Source organism: Populus trichocarpa, chromosome 8 (assembly GCF_000002775.5).
Source record: "Populus trichocarpa isolate Nisqually-1 chromosome 8, P.trichocarpa_v4.1, whole genome shotgun sequence".
Lineage (NCBI taxonomy): Eukaryota > Viridiplantae > Streptophyta > Magnoliopsida > Malpighiales > Salicaceae > Populus > Populus trichocarpa.
Window position 1 is genome coordinate 2,099,326 of NC_037292.2, and position 14,757 is coordinate 2,114,082.

Here is a 14,757-nt window from a genome sequence, read left to right on the forward strand (position 1 = left end):
AAAAATCAAGTGCTTTAAATAGAGTGTGCAGGGGAGCTGAGGCTAATTGAGGGGTGGGTGGGTTGGCCGATGTGTTCGTTGAAAAGTGCACGTGGCCGTTGGATCATCATGGGTTTCAATGGTTGGGATCTTGACACGTGAATGCTGTGGTAAGTAGCCCGCACTTAGGTGGGTCCAAGAATGGCGAGGTTTTCCGGTCGAGAAAATACAAGGGTGGGAGAGATGGGGGTTGGTGGGAAGGGGGCACATAAGCACTACGTCATGGCTTTAATGTCCATTACTTAAATCAGCAATTTTTTTTTTGCCAAAAAAAAAAAAAAGGAAATTAAATCACAGTATCTTGTGCTGTCCACCTACAATGGAAAGAAAATCAAGGACACGGTGTTATAGATAGAAGGTTTCATTGCGAATCCATTAACTAAGATTTACTAGTCTCACACAATTAGATTTGAAATTGTTGTGTAGTTGACAGTTTCTCTCATAAAAATAAGACTTAATTGTCATTTATAACGTTTTTATAGTTGAAACTATATTGAAAGTGATGGATTAATTTTTGGTTAAGATTTTTATTTATAAAAAATATTATTAAATAAATTAAGTTAGGCAAATATGTCTAACCCAAAATATTTAGATTTGACAGTTAAACAAGCTCAAGGTAATGTGAGTTTAACGAACATGTCAGATCCCAAAAACTTGAACTTGACAGTTAGTCTGGTAAATATGGGTTAAACGTTGGTCTGATAAATATGCTAGGCTTAAAAAACTTAGACTTGGTAGTCAGTCATGTATAAGGAAATGTATGTCCATCAAACATCTCAAACCCAAAAAACTTAGATATTACCAAGTTCTAAGGTTATATGTTTGATCCTAGACGATCATCTACAATATAAGTATAAAAAACATGATAAACTGTCTTGCTTCTCCATCTAGAATAATCATTCATGTTAATGTAATAATTTCCTTATACTTATAGGTGTATACAAGGTTTTTTTAAGGGACTTGCTATACTTACTATGTCATTAATGATATGTAAGAAATATTTTTCTCTCGTTAATATCATCGAAAACAGAAGACTTTCTAGCCTTAATTTTACTTATCTGAAAACGACAAAGTTTAAGAGGTATAAGTATCCCCTGAATTATATAGATAAAATGTTCATAATTTTTCATGTCTTAAGATAAAAAATACATGAATTTCAGAGTGTTAACCCACTTAAAACTTAAAAATAAACATCATTATTTTTTGAATTTAAAGCTCTTTAAAATTATTTCTTGTCTTAAATCATTTAATATATTTTTAATAAATATATTAAATTTATCATCACAGAATCTTCAATTTCCTTCCATCAAGACTGTTTTTGCAGTTATTCAAGCTTCCAGTATATATTAGCCTGGAGTTCATTATATTAAAAAAAAATCAAGTATTTAAATATATTAATTAATCATTATCCCAAGTAATATTATATTATCCCAAACACTATTATATAGATGTAACTCTTCTAATAAATAATGGTTTTCAAGCTTTTATTATTACTCGTCATGATGTGCATGATACAGTGCAAGATTTAATACTATCATGTGGCTCAAAATTTAATAGACATCTCATTTACAATGATGTGCATGATGATCCTGAGCTGTGGGTTCAGTATCCTTTTTGGTTCAAAAAAACCGGACCAGAACCGGGTTTCAGATTTATTTTAGGTGCTAAAACGGCCTTGGCAGTGGGCTTCATAGCTAAATCAAGAAAATAAAATTATCACAAAAGAAAAGAACAGGCTTCGCTGGGAGTTGGAAGAGCAAGTGATTTATCTAGGAGAATATATAGCGCATTATTATTATTTTATTATTATTATTATTAATGGATGTCTAACGTATGGACAGCTGGGTCTTTGGATGAGCAAGTCATTGTATGGTATGGGATAATTGTTGTTAAAGTATTTTTTGTCTGGAAGTAATATTTTTAATATTACTTCCAGAAAAGAAAATTAAAAAGCCGCCGCCTGCCACGTTTCCAAACGCTTCATAGAAGTCAGGGCCAGGTCAGTACCAGATAATACCCTACATATTAACTCAGGAAAAACCAAGTCCAGAAGGACTGCACAGAGACGACAAGTGCGATGAATTCACTGTAAATATAACTGGATATTTGGAGTCCCAAAGTGCATTTATCTCTCAGCCTAAGAGTTTATCAGTTGACAGCTCGGAACCACATGACCGACAGCCAATTAATATTCAATCTCTTGTGTCGGATTCTTTGTGCATCCCTTGATTTGCATTCGTAGCGATCTCGTGGACGATGAACGAATTACTTCGCATCCCTTTTACCTTTCTTTACTGCCCAGAAACCATGAAAAAGATGCAGCCTGTGTGCATTTTGAGCTTGGAATATTGGTTGCTTGGACTCTTACTTTTCTGTACTTCTACATCAACTTGCGTAGTGGAATGCCTACCAATCCCCGTTCTAATTTAATTAGATTGTGGTTGGTAGGAAGCTGTCACTAAGTCTTCTTTGCCCTACAGCCCTCGTCATCCTCATAATTAATTAATTTTCCGAATATCTCTGCTCGTTGAAGTTCATCTACCCAGGCCAGAACAATATAAATTAAGCGCTAATTTATTTGGATTTAGTGTCGAATTTGTTATGCTATCTAATTATTTATGCCATGTATGGTGTGCCGTCACTGTCTCAATGCCGGTATTAACTACAGGGCCATCTGTTTGATATTATCTGAGTTGGAGCTGCAACAATCACAGATTAAAAATATTCAGGAAATTAAACAAGAAAGTGGACTTAAGACCAGAGACCTGTTTATCTATATATATATAAAATCTTAGTGCATTCATTGTCTTATCATTAATTAGAACATATCGTTTAAAAAATTATTAGCGGTTATAAATATTTAGAAAATAAAAAAATATAAATTATATATTTACTGAGTAGTTCCGTGATATATATAACCCTTGAATCTTATCATGTTGTTTTAATATAAAGGTTGAAGTATTATTTTCTCCTAATAGCATTAATGAGAAATAAATATCATCTACACAACATTAATAAGAGATAAAAATCACTTGCATAATATTAATGTTGATGGAAATATGATAGGCTATTATGAGACTTTTACACACCTAGAAGTGCGGGAGATGGTTATTCTTGACTTCTAATATTTTATATTAAGAACCTTAAGAATAAACAATCAAAGCCTCGTAACCTAACATGGGGCCTATAGTAATCGTCAGTTCTATACATATTTAGACCTGGAATGATTTCAAGTTAAAGGTGATGGGTTTAGCACCTTGTCAGACTCATATATCTTTGAGCTCAATTTATAGCGAAATCCAAGAGTGTTGGGTTTGATAACTCACATATGCTTAGGCTCAACGTCTTGCTGAACCTGAGATGTACATGTACCGGGACTCAACATGTAGCTGAGCCCAATGATATCGAGTCTGATATCTTATCAGCCCCACATATACTTGGACTCAGTATATAGCTAAATTAAATGATGTTGAGTTTAACATCTTGTCGGACCAACGTATACTTGGTTTCTAAGATCTCGTCAGAACTACATATACCTAAGTTAAGCATGTAGTTGAACCTAAGAATGTAAAGCTTGGAAGCAAGCTAAATACATATTATCTAGGTTCGGTATTCTACCAAACCTAGGTATGATAGGTTATTTGTCTTTATATTTGATTCTTTTAAACATGAAATTATGCAAAAATAACATATTTAAAACACATTAATGCATCATGAACGTGTTATATGTTTCTCATTGTCTCACATGTGCGTGTATCGATTTGACAAGCAAGCCACTATGACAAAATTATGGCAGGCGGCACCTATATATCTTGTGGAAAGGATCATTCACACGATGCTAAGCCCTTAGGATAAACGTTTCACCCAATAGCCAAGCATCATGAGATTTATACCCTTTGCCACTGTAAATAAACGTTTTTTATTCGATACTGAAGCCATGGAATCAAGATATATTCGATACTACTAATTTATTTATTTTTTGAATTTATTTTTGTTAATTACTCATAGTATACCCTCCTGAGAGAAGTACCCAAGAGTTCAAATTGTGCGTGGGTTTGTATGCTCAATCCAATAATTGCATCGTATAAATTCTCATATATACGAAATGGGCTATCATCTCTGACATAATTCACCCATAACATATGAGTTTTTAGGTTGATTATTAATGATATAGATTACGTACGAACACACTCATGGCACGAACATTAATTGTACGTGTTTTATTTTTCCACATTAACGTGCTGCTGTTTTCACGTGTTTTCTTCTCATCACTATTTACCTTAAATCGCAGTCAATCATTGTTAAACACTTGGACAAATAGTTTTTATTTAAAAATATGTTAAAATAATTTTTTTTTTAATTTTTAAAAATTATTTTTAATATTAGTATATCAAAAAAATTTAAAAATACAAAAAAATATTAATTTGAAGCAAAGAAAAAATAAAAAAAATTTAAATTTTTTTAAAATGCTTTTAAAATATAAAAACAAACAGGACTTAAATTTGATTGTTTCAAATATGCACGGCCTTTCTCGATGATTGTTAGGATTTTTTCTATAGTGTAATTTATATTTTATCTTTATTATAAATTTAAAAATAGTTAGTCAATATACCTTATAGTTTTCCACAAGTTTCACTCAAAAAATTCTTTAAGCTCTCTTTTAAATCTTGGTAAAAAAAACTATAATTAATTTATAACTTTCTTAAATCTGCCGCAAAAACTACTACAATATTAAAAATACAATTAAATGAATTATTGACCAAGCAATCTCTAAAAACAAATCTAATCCTTCAACAATCCTGTGCAATATTGACTCAAGCCGACAATGAAGGTTTGGTTTTTCTTTTTTGGAGGATGCATAGCATGAGGGTTAGGTGTATCTCCAAGGGACTGCGTCAATAAAAATAAAATACATTTGAGCTGCGAACATCAGAGCATACATTCTCTAATTTTTATTTTTTTTTCAGAAAAATATAGTAACTAGGAGTTGTTGTGGGTGGATAGGTCTTGTTCGCCACCAACCACCCTTTTGGTGTTTGCTTCCGGGTAGGTGAAGACAATGAGAAAATCATCAGATACTAAGCTTGTACTTTTATCTAACGATCGTCAAACTTCTGGATAAGATCCATACTTGGTTGTTGAGTGCCCGAATTACTTTTTGGATAAAATACATTTAGTCGATAGAAATTAAGATATATATACTTTTCCCTTTAAATTAATTAAAATAAATATTTTTTATTAACGTGGGTGTCCGGGCCAGTTTACGCGCAGTTCGACTAATCCCACGATACCTGAAGTTAACGACCATGTAAACCTCCAGTGACTATCTTATTAGTAACCACGGGGCTCGAACATGAAATTATAGAAAAACAAACCTTTTAATTTTAAGTTTTTACCACTATACCACCTTCTAGATGATTAAATAAATAAAAACTTTGGACTCGAAGGCATATATGCTCTGAACTCTGGTGATAAATAATTTTTTAAAAAAAATTAAATTATGTAATAGTTAGGCTGATCATTTATGTACAGTGTTGTTTCTGTTCCAACAATTTATATGGTTGACTTTAATTCCATTTAATTTCACATTCGTACCTGCATTGACACACCACGTAGTTAGACAAATGCAGCCCACAACTTTCTTGGTTAATTAGTCGAGAAACGTGCAAGCTGGTCCAAATATTTACATTAAATTAAAAAAAAAATCTCTATAAAAATAACTCATTAAAAAATCTCGAGGTCAATGCACAATGCTGCTAGTAGTCCGTGCATGCAAATTGATTTTTTTTTATATATAAAAAAACTGATATTTATTGATATGCTAATTCAATACACAGTTGAATTGGAATGCTCATCAATCAATTACGAAGCAATGGTAGTACATACGTGCAATTGAATTTTTTACTCAAGTATATGTTGATATGCTAATTCAATATTATAAATAGTTGAGTTGCAAAACCACTTATGTGCTGACATAAAAAAAAATATTTATAAGTAAAAAACACGATTTTATTTGTTGAATATATAAAAATAAAAGACAAAAGTAAATGTGCCAGTTTAATTAAAAAAAAAATTGTCAAACCACTAGCAGTACGTGATCTTTAGTTAGAAATGGCATGCATAACGCCAGGCTAAGTTAATATTTTAATTGTTTTTTAAAATATTTTTTGTTTTTAAATATTGAAAAATATTTTTTATTTATTTTTTAAATATCAATATATCAAATAATAATTTAAAATTATCAAAAAAAAATTATTTTCAAACAAAAACAAAATTTCTTAAAAAATTACGAAACATAACTACAAGAATAAATAGCCCGTAAAAATACTAGGATAGCCTCTTTTCTTCAAATTACAATCTTTGTTCATCGAGGAGTCTGCGCAGAAGATACATAGCTTCAGCTACTAATCAAACTTTCTGATATTTTCATTTAAAATAATCGAATAGAGAAAGATTGTCGACCCAATCGTGGTGCTATGTTTATTTTTATGTTTTAAAAATATTTTTGAATAAATTTAATTTTTTTTATTTTTTTCTTCAAATTAATATTTTTTTAGTATTTTTAAATCATTTTGATGCGCTGATTTTAAAAATAATTGTTAAAAAATCAAAAAAATATTATTTTGATATATTTTTAATTGAAAAACACTTTAAAAAATAACCATAAATACACTCTTAAATACATTCTAAATTCTGGAGAATGAAGTTATGAATGTAAACAAACCAATCAACCGTAACCATTTAAAAGCACATTTATTAAAATTAAAACAAATATAAAATTAAATCAAATTGATATTCTCTCGAGTCTGAGGATGTTGAATATAGGTTTAAGCTTCACACATCTATCAATGAGGTACGACCATGTTATTGAACGTTTTTAGACATGGAATTAGACTTTTTCACAAAAAAAAAAAAAAAAAAAAACATTGATTCATCATATTCTAATCCATAAATTCAACGTACACTTGACGAACACGCTTTCTGGAGGAGGCATCATCAACCCGTTCAAGACCTATAACCAGTTCTAGCGTATGGTGTTGACAACTATATGCAGAATATTGCTAGGAATCCGTCCGATACATTGGGTCGTGAGTTTTGTCTGACCTTGGAAAGAAACCAGGCTAGTTTTGTCCTCGGCTTTGAAACAAATTTAAGGAAATGGATAGGAAGGAAATATTAGCACCCTTGGAATCATGATGGCAACGTGTTATTAATTTTTTCTAAATCACGAATAAACATTTACCATGATGGCAACGTGTTTTTTATGGACAAAATTTAATTGTTCAGGAAATTAAGATATTTTAAAACACGTCATCATCCTTTTTTCTTTCCAAATCACGAATAAACAATATTTACCATTAGATTTAATTTTTGGGCCGGTAATTTTTATAAAATTGACGTGTTAACCTGTAAGTGATAAAATGCAGGCATGAAAAAATGTATCTACGTCCTCTCTCTTTTTTTTTTTTACCATGAGAAAGTCCAGATTGTATTTAATTTTTCAGATAATGAAATGACGTGTGAAAATTGAATTTTAAATACTTTATATATATATATATAGAGAGAGAGAGAGAGAGAGAGAGAGAGGGGGGGGTGTTTGTCTATAGTAATGTAATGAAATTAATTTTAATATCATGTTGCACGGGCTTGTTAGATAAAACTGGTTGTTGGGCTTCATTGATATAACTGGGCCTATCTTGTGGTTTTTCATGGATTGGTAGGCCCGTTGACTTGTTGGCAGAAAAGATTTTCTGGTCCCCTACCAAGACATGGCCCATTATTTGGTGGTCCTTGTCCATCACTTGGAATCGATCGAACACGGCATAGCCGACGGCCAATTTCGACTTCTATCGTGATGTTGGCTGGCTTCTGTTGTTGTTTCTTTCTCCTCCGCCGGCCAATTTCGACTTCTATCTTGATGTTGGCAGGCCCATTTCAATATATAATTTTCTTTTAATTATTTTTAAAGCGTTAAGTTTCTAGATTTTCCGAGGGGGAAACTCTATAATTATTTTTTTTTTATACAGGGGATATATTTATATTTTTAGATTGTATTCATATAAAAAAATTAAAAAAATTATTTTAATTTATTTTTAAATAAAAAATACTTTAAAAAACAATTATATTACACCGGTTACTTATTTATACCAAATCAAAAGAAGACACCTTATTTATACCAAATCAAAAGAAGACACCTGGCAGGATGGCATGTGTGTGTCAAATCAAAATCTTTATTTTCAAACTGCACGTTCTTAGAACATGACTATGGGATTTTTATTTGTATTTTTATTGATTTGTTGAATATAGCAGTATATATTAATTAAATTGCAACAATCGTGGAACAATCTTCCACGAATCATATTTAAACTTATCCAAATTGATATATATATATATATATATATATATATATATATATATATATATATATATATATATATATATATATATATATATATATATATATATATATATATTCTTTCTCACGTGTCTCTTTTTTATGTTCATCTAAATTTAAATTTTTATTTTTATTTTATTTTCTTAAACATAAAATTATTACATAATACAATTAAGATAGTGTTCGATCATAGTAGAAGTTGTTTTTTAAAATGTATATTTTATATAAAAATATATTAAAATAATATAATTTTTATTCTTTAAATTTATTTTTAATATTAACACATCAAAATTATATGAAAATATTAAAAAAATCAATAAAAAAATTCCAAAAACATTTTTTAAACCCAAAACAAACAGATCTAAACTTCTAGCCGCTATGTTCCAATGCAGACTGATTTCTTTATGTAATTCTAATCCCTACAGATAGCTTCATTCACTGTGCCGTGTTATTTTTAATTTTATAGCTAAACTTTGCTGGGATGGTGGTCTGTGGCTGAGTTTCTTGCCCGCCACAGCTTGTATAAGTTATGCAGCAGGACCCGAAGCTCTCGACGGCCTGCTATGCTATATATGTTGAGAGGATTAAACCTAATAATTGCCATCCGAGAGAAGGTGACCAACAACTGCAAAACCGTCTCAACGTGCCGGTTGCGAACAACAAAATCTGGGGACACCTTCACTTGAAGGATTTTTGCCCCTTTCGTGTCTGTCCAGAGAAAAATAATTATACAAATCGATTGAATATCATACAGTGAAATAATATATGGTTATCGGAATCAAATCAAATCAAATCAATAATTATATAGTGGTGGAATCAACGCTATTCTTTGTGTCCAAAGTCTAATGCTTTCAGGTGCTCGTAATTCGATCCTATAGTTTCTGTAATAAAAGAAGAAAAAAGGATGTAATATATATTTCTAAATTCATCTGTATTTTTTGCCTTTTAAAACCCGCGTATGATTTGGTAAAACTATCAATATGTTTCCTTGTAAAACAGTGTTAATCGATGCTAAATTCCTTGTTTGTTCGAATGATATTAAATATAACGTATATTAAGAGAGATTATATCGATGTCATTGTATATTTATTTTTTTATATAAAATACTGATTTCAAGATTTAAATATTAAAAATATACGTGTTCTTAATTTTGGCTCTTCGAAATAACATCTTTCTTGCTAATTAATGGGAAATGTGGTGGGTGGTGTTGATATATACAAGCAATGAAATGCTCCATCAATATCAATTATTATTGTGGTGTCCCCATAAAATTAATTAATAATTCATTTTTTTAATCATATCTCTTTGTGTGAAGAAAATTTGTGAACCATTGTACATGATACTCACAAAAACCACACACATTCTCATACAATTTAAAGAAAAGTAATTTAAAGAACTCTGGTAGTTGTTGAATTTAAAATTTGTAGAACGGATTCACAGGTGGAGAGAAGGGCACGCAGGCAGAATTATATTTTTGTTTGTTTCTTTTCGATTTTGACGAGCCAGTCATATTAACAAGTAATTAGCCACAACCTGTCACTTTCTTTGTTTTTTTTTTTATCAAATTTGGCGGTTATGGTCGTCTCTCTATCTTTCTCTTCATGTGTTCGTTACGTTTCCCAGCAAACATTTTCCCCTACATTTTCTCGCTCTATCCTCCTCAATAAGTATTTTCTCTCTGTGCTGTTGGTTTTGTCGAGAGAGAGATGGGATTCTTGAATACTCTCGTGGAACTTCTTGGTTTTGGAATTGGACTTCCTTTTGGTCTCTTGATTGGTTTCTTTCTTTTCGTTTATTCTAAGCCTAAAGATACTGTCAAGGTAATTAACCGTGTATCATCATCATTATCTCTCGTTCTCTCTCTCTCTCTATAATCTATACGTGTTAGTTTGCTGGTTTTTCTTTTTTATCGTTGATGTTGTTAAGGTTCATAACGTTGTTAATTTGTTTGATCATTGTTTTGCTCTGATTCATTATATATGTTGTCCTCTAAAAGTTTTTCTTTTTTTCTTTTTGGGTTGAGGTTGTGGAGTAGTACTGCATTTGTTTCCGTCAAGATTCTTACTTTTCTCGGTTTCTATATATGATTGTGGTTTGTCAGGAACACAGTTCTCGAGTGCGATGCTGTGTTCTTTCGAAAAATGTGATTCAATGTTCGATGAAGTAATGTTGCTGAATATTAAAATGGAGAGGAATTGGGGTTTTACCCTGTTTTTGGAGATTGTGGGGCCATTGTAGGAAAGGTTGAAGGAGAACTATTTGCAGTTGATTTTCTGATTTCTTTTTTTGCAGGGCTCTCAAGTGAAAGGAGAAAGAATGATTTTTTTAAAAAAACTCTTCAACTCTTCTGGAATAGTTGAGAATTTGGTGCATTGACATGCAATTCTTATTTTCTATTCGACATTTTGTGTAGAATTATTGAAGGCCAGGCCAGGCTTTGATTTCTTATTCACACATCATGCTCATGATGCCTTTGCAATTTGTGGTTGTTCAACTTTGTTGATTAGGTCTACATTAATTTAAGATGAATGTGCTGCTTGCTTACATTGGGGGTCTGCGTTGATTAGCTCATCTGTGTTATTTAATATTTAAGAGTGGCTTTCTGTTTTCTTTTTTTTCTTTTCGTGATAGATGTTGTGGTGCTTATGTTGCATTAATCTCAACAGTTTGGACTGTGTAGAACATCCTAAACTGCTTTTTAGTTGATGTTTCTTCTCACAACGCTCAAGGGGGTTTGAAATTATGTTATCCAGTCAAGATTTTAAGCCAGAAGTTTCACTGATTTGTCGAAGAGGTTTCCTTTTTCAAAGTTCAAAACATAAAAGAAGTCCCTCCTCGTGACAAAACTGGACTAGAGAGTAGTGAATACCAGGACATTTCATGGGATTAAAAGAAAAATTAGGATACTTTAAAGCAACCAAATTCAAAGTATTCTGTAAGTTACAGGATACTTGCAAGCAATGCACAAAGCTGTGCTGATAATCTTTGCTTAACATGTGTGACTTTTTTAATCTTGGACCATCTAATGCAGGATCCAGTGGTCAGACCACTTCATGAGTTAGACACAGGTGCTTTGCTAGATATTCTACCAGATATTCCATTATGGGTAAAATGCCCTGATTATGAAAGAGTAAGTGCAGTATATTAGTCCTGGTCTATTTGAACATTCGCAACAGCTATTGTTACTGATACTGTTTTTCTTGTGTATTTACTATTTATTGTTTCACAGTTAAATATTATCTCAAATGTGTTCTATATTGATTATTGCTATGTGATTTTCACAGGTTGACTGGTTGAACAAGTTTCTCTCGGATATGTGGCCCTACCTTGATAAGGTGATTTGATAACTAAGATTGCCTTCATCTTGTTGAAGTATTTTCAAAATTTTGAGTTCATTGCTACATGCAGGCAGTTTGTGCAATGATAAGAAGGACAACACAATCTATGTTTGCAGAGTATATTGGGAAATATAAGATACAAGCCATCGAGTTTGAGCATTTAACTCTTGGAACTCTTCCTCCTACAATTCACGGTAATTAAGTTTTTCACGGTTCTTCTGATATTTGTAACTGGAAAAAAAAAATTTGAATATCGAAAGGCAGTAGAATTGCTCTTATTTTAAAGGATCGTTTAAACAGTGCAGGAACACTCAGAATTTTTTCTCTGTTTCATTGTTTAAGTGTGTGTGAAAACGTTTGATCACGTTCATCAGCTGGAGTGACTGTGTTTTGAGGATTTTCAATTCTAAAATTTGAAGAGTCTTGGTGTAAAATTCAGCTAAGCGATGCAATGACAATTCTGTTCAATTGCGGAAATTATCTATGAACTTGAGCAAAATCTTATAACCATGTACAGAAGGCATTGATCCTTCATGATCCCTCATTTTTCTTACTGTTCATGTGAACTGTAATTTTTCAGGTCTCAAAGTCTACGAAACTAATGAGAAGGATTTAGTAATGGAACCAGCAATAAGGTGGGCTGGCAATCCCAACATTGTTTTGGTGCTTAAATTAATGTCCTTGCAGGTTACAGTTCAGGTAAAAAGAGCCAAGAGGCACAATCTTTCTTCAGAAAACTAGTGTTGTTAGCTGACTTAATTCTTTTAAAGAAGATGCATGGCTCCCATTGCACTGACAATGCTTCTTTGCAGTTAGTTGATCTGCAGATATTTGCAGCGCCTCGGGTAGCTTTGAAACCTCTTGTGCCTACCTTTCCATGTTTTGCAAATATTTTGGTGTCCTTGATGGAGAGGGTAAGAAGTCTGGTACAGTGAGGTTTTATCTTAGCTAAAGCCAGATGAATAATTATCTTTGTATGATCTTTTTCTACTGATTTATCTCCAGCCACATGTTGATTTTGGACTGAAAATCCTGGGAGGAGATGTTATGTCCATACCTGGCCTTTATCGATTTGTTCAGGTGCTGCACTGGTAATACTTAAACGTGTGGAGTGAAGCAATAATTTAATTGTCTAAAATTGGATCAGTGTTAAAATTTCTTGCATTAAATCAAACTGTTAGATGGGTTTGAATCAACTGATAGTTCCAAGTGCTTGCAGGAGATGATAAAAAAACAGGTAGCAAGCCTCTACTTATGGCCCCAAACTCTCGACATACCTATCCTTGATTCTTCAACGTAAGTTTATATTAGATGTTGAACTTGATATGATTCATTGAGTTTTCCGTTTTCTTTCAATGAATTTAAGTTCGATACATTTATCATTTTCACTAGTGCTATCATCCAATACTTCATATTGTTGGCTCACTCTGCATCCGAAGTTCGATTACATTCATCTTTGAAAATATTATAATTAGCTGTCAGACTAAGTTCGATTTAGAAACTTTTCGTTGAGTTTTTACACAATTTTTTTTTTAATGACAATCTTATTATCTGATTCTAATTTTTCTTTAGAGTAATTATTAAGAAGCCTGTGGGGATACTTCATGTGAAAGTTGTGCGGGCAAAAAAACTCCTGAAGGCTGATCTCCTCGGAACATCTGATCCATATGTGAAACTTAACCTTACTGGAGAGAAGCTTCCAGCAAAGAAAACGACAATCAAGAAGAAGAATCTGAATCCTGAATGGAATGAGAACTTCAAGCTTGTTGTCAAGGATCCTGAATCCCAAGCTCTTCAACTACAAGTGTTTGACTGGGACAAGGTTTTTCCTTAGAAATATAAGCATTGATTCTTTATGGTTTTTAATTTTCTTAGCATCTAAAATCCTTCGAAGAACTGATAGAAAATTGTTTTCTGGTTCTCTGAGAACAGCATTTGAAAGAAATTTTGTTCGGTTGAGTTTAAATTTGCATTTCGCTTTGCAAAAGGAATTCAAACTTCTTGCTAATTTATTTTGCAGGTTGGTGGGCATGACAGATTAGGGATGCAATTAGTTCCCCTGAAAGTGCTTACTCCCCGTGAAACGAAGGACTTCACTCTTGATTTGCTCAAGCACACAAATATTTCCGACTCTCGGGACAAGAAACAGCGAGGACAGATTGTGGTGGAGTTGACCTATGTGCCTTTTAGAGAAGATAGTATCAAGTTTAGCGGACCTTTGGATGGAAATGGTGAGATGGGAAGTGTAAGTGGCAGGTCTACTCCAGAAGAAGCACCATTGAGTGGAGCAGGTTTACTCTCAGTTATGGTTCAAGGAGCTGAGGATGTAGAAGGGAAGCGTCACCATAATCCCTATGCTTTAGTCCTTTTCAGAGGAGAAAGGAAGAGAACTAAGGTGAAGGCTCTTCATTATAGTAAAATATCAAGTCCTCTCCTGAAATTTATTGCAGACATAGTCCAGTCTTACATTTTTATTTACATCTGCAACTTGGTGTCCCTGCAGACGATAAAAAAGACTCGTGATCCTCGTTGGAACGAAGAGTTCCAATTCACGCTGGATCAACCTCCCTTGCACGAGTTGATTCGTATTGAGGTCATGAGCAAGCGAAAAAGCTTTAGTTTCCGATCAAAGGTACAAGAGTCATTAATTTTTCCAACAGCGTTGTTGCTGCTGCTGCTGCTGCTGTTTTTTCTTGTATTATTGATGCTATTTTTTAACATGAAGGAATCGTTGGGGCATGTGGAAATCAATCTTGATGATGTTGTGTACAACGGACGCATCAACCAGAAATACCATCTAATTGATTCGAGGAATGGAGTGATACATGTTGAGATTAGATGGAGTACAGTTTGAGAAGTTGAAGATTGTAAAGTGCACGTAATATTATTTTTATTTTTTATTTGTTTCGAGAATACACAATTGTGATACAAAATTAATTTACTGGGGGGCAAAGAAAATAAAGAACTAAATGGAGTTCGATTTTA

The 14,757-nt window shown here is 32.5% G+C and overlaps 1 protein-coding gene across 3 annotated transcripts; it reads left to right on the forward strand.

Annotated features, from left to right (window-relative positions):
• Nucleotides 1-9,830: 9,830 nt before the first annotated feature.
• LOC7479879 (synaptotagmin-3) lies at nt 9,831-14,757 on the forward strand. Of its 3 annotated transcripts, XM_002311048.4 has the most exons (12): nt 9,831-10,254; nt 11,466-11,564; nt 11,719-11,769; nt 11,843-11,966; nt 12,353-12,471; nt 12,585-12,686; nt 12,778-12,852; nt 12,992-13,068; nt 13,345-13,594; nt 13,793-14,167; nt 14,276-14,404; nt 14,498-14,757. In XM_002311048.4, exons 1-12 carry the CDS (start codon nt 10,141-10,143, stop codon nt 14,624-14,626), a joined length of 1,644 nt encoding a protein of 547 aa, XP_002311084.1. In that variant the 5' UTR covers nt 9,831-10,140; the 3' UTR covers nt 14,627-14,757. The 3 variants fall into 3 exon arrangements, with proteins under 3 accessions (XP_002311084.1, XP_024462523.1, XP_024462524.1); XM_024606755.2 differs by lacking the exon at nt 9,831-10,254 and having other exon boundaries at nt 11,847-11,966; XM_024606756.2 differs by lacking the exons at nt 9,831-10,254; nt 11,466-11,564; nt 11,719-11,769; nt 11,843-11,966; nt 12,353-12,471 and having other exon boundaries at nt 12,637-12,686; nt 12,778-12,863.

Coding starts and splice junctions, on each gene's coding strand:
- LOC7479879 (XM_002311048.4), top strand. CDS start 10,141: ATGGGATTCTTGAATACTCTCGTGGAACTTCTTGGTTTTGGAATTGGA. Junction 13,069..13,344: donor CCTATCCTTGATTCTTCAAC/GTAAGTTTATAT, acceptor ATTTTTCTTTAG/AGTAATTATTAAGAAGCCTG. Junction 14,168..14,275: donor GAGAAAGGAAGAGAACTAAG/GTGAAGGCTCTT, acceptor GTGTCCCTGCAG/ACGATAAAAAAGACTCGTGA.